This window comes from Populus alba, chromosome 2 (genome assembly GCF_005239225.2).
Source record: "Populus alba chromosome 2, ASM523922v2, whole genome shotgun sequence".
NCBI classification, from domain to species: domain Eukaryota; kingdom Viridiplantae; phylum Streptophyta; class Magnoliopsida; order Malpighiales; family Salicaceae; genus Populus; species Populus alba.
In genome coordinates this window covers 13,163,153-13,167,028 of record NC_133285.1, presented here as the reverse complement: position 1 = coordinate 13,167,028, position 3,876 = coordinate 13,163,153, and the positions used below count along the sequence as shown (strand labels likewise).

Below are 3,876 nucleotides of genomic sequence, written 5' to 3'. Positions count from 1 at the left end.
AAACCAAAGTGAATGAATTATGTTATTAATGAGATTGCATTTAGTTTAATAAAACCAGGATTTTAATATTGTTTTGTTATATTTTTTATTTATTAATAATCGCACACTTATAATTTTAATTTAAAATTATAAAATCACAATCTATTTTTTTAGATCCATGTAAAAATAAAAGATATCACTTGCTAGATTTATAGAGTAGAGGACAACTAAGAAATCAGAAAGAAATAAATATTAAAACATGCACATTCATCAATATATAACAACATTTGAAGGAGCTCCTAAAAAAATCACACATTTACAAATTTTGATCCCCATCTAAATTTTATTTCTAATAATATTTTAATTGATTTCATGTCATGTTTATGAAGACATGAATACCATGGACCATAGCAAATGAATTATGTTATTAATAAGATTGCATCTAGTTAATAAAACCTAGATCTTAATGTTTTTTCGTTATATTTCTTATTTATTAATAATCCATACTTCTTATTTAATATCAAATAATAAAATCACCATTTATTATTTTTAGTCATTTTTAATCATAGCGCTTTTATCATCAATTCTAACAAATTTTAAAAATTATTATTTATTTAACAATAATTTTATCTAAAAATATATAGAATCTAATTAGAAATAACTAAAAAAATTAATTTTTTTTTCAAACTACAACAATAAAAATTAGCATAATTGTTACATACACTATATGTATCTACCTTTTCGAGAAAAAAACTAGACCAATCTGAAAAGAAAATTGCCACCAGTTGGTCCGGTTCATCCGCGCCACCGCCATGCACAGAAGAATATATCTTCCTATCACAATAATAATAATAACAAACATGTATCGAGAACTGTGCCACTGGATAATGCCACGTTTTCTACAAAATCTTATACGATCACCGCCTTGACCATTGCGCTCCACGTGTCTATTAGAATACACGTATTGAACCTGCGCTTCGTCAAAAGCTGTCCTATTTATTTGTATGTTTTGAAAATATTTTAAACGAATTTTTTTTTATTTTAAATTAATATTTTTATGATATTTTAAAATCATTATAATATATACATGTTAAAAATAAAAAAAATATTGTTTTAATATATTTCTGAGAAATGTTTTTTTAAAAATAACCAATTTATACTCTTAAACTGGTAATAAGCAATACTCACTTATTTTTCTCTATGTATACACCATTATTCATATCATAACAAGAAAATTAACAACACTGATTTTCCACTATTTTTTTTTTTTGAATCCTAGTATTCTAATTTCAGAAATCTTTTTGTTTGAGATGTGCATTTTAATTGTGATTTTATTAATAATTAATTTATTATTTCTAATTGATGATAAAACATTTTTTAAACATTAATAAAGATGAGTAGTATCTATCATAATACTTGAAAACTAATTAAATTGTATTATCTAATCGTAAAAAATAAATTATAAAATAACAAAAAAAATCATTTCATATAAGTTTTGCATGATATCAATTCACTTAGTTAAAATAATGATATTACAAATATTTTAACAATTAATTTATTACCTTCAATTAACCATAAAATATTTCTTAATTTTCGATAAATGATTACTCGTTGATGTGGTATTAGAATTTGAAAAAACGTAAGGATCTTCTTATTACATAATTATGATTGGCACAATAAAAAAGTTGATATATCAGAATGTAAGAAACTAAGAATTGTATATTAAATAATTTTAAAGGGTTTAACTCAACTGATTAGGTTTTGAGTTTGTTCCTTAGATATCACTAATTTAAGTTCTACAAATTTCAGGATCATTGAAAATTTATATTATTGTTAATTTTAGAATCCATAAAATTAATCAAAATCACATAAATTAATTCAAAATCCACTAGTATGCTAAATTGAAAAATGATAAAAAAGTTGTGTAACAACATGCTGCAATTATCGGAAATACCCAACCCACACAGTACAGGCTGCCTGTCTAATGGCATTTATAGGTGAAGGGAGAAAAGAAATAGAATCCCTATAAAGAGGGGAGCCGTTGCAACGCTCAGACACGCTATTATATTCCTTTCCACCACAAATCCAAATCTTCCATAAGTCTTGTAACCCTAAGGGGTTTGCTCAAGGAAATGGCGGAATCAGAGCCCAAACAGCCAGCAGAGATGGTAACCGCAACTTATCTATTCTGTACCACTTGCTCTCTCTTTAATTCTCTCCGTTTTTATTTTCAAAGATATTGCTAATTTGGATGCGAGGTTTTGCAGAGGTTTTTATTTTATTTTATTTTATTTTTGTTAAGAACACTCCTTGGGATTCCCTGTCTACGTATCTTTTGATCCGAAGCAGCCCAATCTTTGTTATCAAAAGCTAGAATCATTAATACGCGTGTGTGTTTGGTTAAGATTATAGTGATATGCTGATAGTGTATTGATGAATACCTTCAATTAGGTTGAAGGTGACGAGAAAAATCTGAAGTATTTAGATTTCGTTCAAATGGCGGCGATCTACATGGTGGTATGTTTTTCAAGCGTCTTTAGATATGCGAAGGAAAATTCAGGTCCACTAAAACCGGGGGTCCGAACTGTTGAGGACACCGTCAGAACCGTTATTGGACCGGTCTGCGACAAGTTTTATGGGGTCCCCTTCCAGCTTCTCAAATTCGTCGATCACAAGGTCTGTTTCACTGCAAATTACAAATCTATTTGCCGTCATCTATATCTCTTGATTTAGGTGCTAATATTTGAATTAATCTCGATAGTTATGAGAAATTACCATTCTAGTTACTATTAAGTAATAACGGGTTCTCTCATATCTCAGTGTTATTACTGTTTTTTAAAATATTTTTATTTGAAAATCTATTAAGATTATATTTTTTATTTTTAATATTAATACATTAAAATATATAAAATTGATGTATGTACGAAACGAAGTATCATTTGGACTCCTGGAATGCAGATTGACGAGTCTTTGAGGGGGCTAGACAGGCAGGTCCCATCACAAGTGAAGCGGGTGTCAATCCAAGCTCGAGCTGTAGCTTATGAAATTCATCGCACAGGCGTGGTGGGTGCAGCGATGAACATTACAAAGACGATGTATAGCAAGTACGAGCCCACGGCCAGGGAGTTGTACTACAAGTATGAACCAGTCGCCGAGCAGTATGCAGTGTCGGCTTGGCGCTCACTGAATCGACTTCCACTCTTCCCTCAAGTGGCTCAAATTGCAGTCCCCACAGCTGCTTTCTGGTCTGAAAAGTATAACCAGGTGGTTGGTTCTGCAGCAGAGGGGGGTTACACGATAGCATTATACCTGCCGTTGATCCCAATTGAAAGAATTGCTAAGGTGTTTGATGAGAGTATTGGTGAGCCAGTTGCCTCAGCCACTGGGGTCGTGGCTTACTGATGATTGTAGTATTTTCTCGTTGTTTTTTAAGTTTAAATGACATTTAATGATTGTAAGGTTTTTGACGATGGGCTTGGCCAGAATATCCCTTTACTAAAAGGTGGCTGTATTATTTTTTATTTTCACAAATTTTATGTAGTAAACTACATGATAGGTTAATTGCTGGTATGAATAGCAAATCAGATTGATATTTTTTAAAAATTATTTGGTAGCATATTAATTTTGAACCTATGTTTGTTAGCATGTGGGTTTGTGACATGTCATGGGTTCGATTCCTTATTAGAAAATAAAAATGAAGGGGTAGATGAAGTAAGAGGCAAGGCACACAAGCCTATCTTAGTCTATTTGAAAATATAGTTATAATTGTTAGGGAATATAATTATAGTTGTTTTTTAAAATGTTTTTCATTTCAAAATATATTAAAATAATATATTTTTTTATTTTTAAAAAATTATTTTTTATATTAACACATCAAAATAATATCAAAATAATCTA

General features: G+C 29.7%; 1 protein-coding gene across 1 annotated transcript; it reads left to right on the top strand.

Annotated features, from left to right (window-relative positions):
* The first annotated feature begins 1,970 nt into the window (after positions 1-1,970).
* On the top strand, positions 1,971-3,608 carry LOC118046902 (stress-related protein). The gene is made up of 3 exons (XM_035055995.2): positions 1,971-2,147; positions 2,431-2,655; positions 2,938-3,608. Exons 1-3 carry the CDS (start codon positions 2,112-2,114, stop codon positions 3,379-3,381), a joined length of 705 nt encoding a protein of 234 aa, XP_034911886.1. The 5' UTR covers positions 1,971-2,111; the 3' UTR covers positions 3,382-3,608.
* The last annotated feature ends 268 nt before the right edge of the window (positions 3,609-3,876 follow it).

Bases quoted from the DNA above. Each gene is read 5' to 3' on its own strand.
- LOC118046902 (XM_035055995.2), top strand. From the start codon at position 2,112: ATGGCGGAATCAGAGCCCAAACAGCCAGCAGAGATG. The intron at 2,148-2,430 runs GTAACCGCAACT...ACCTTCAATTAG, and splicing joins CCAAACAGCCAGCAGAGATG to GTTGAAGGTGACGAGAAAAA. The intron at 2,656-2,937 runs GTCTGTTTCACT...CCTGGAATGCAG, and splicing joins TCAAATTCGTCGATCACAAG to ATTGACGAGTCTTTGAGGGG.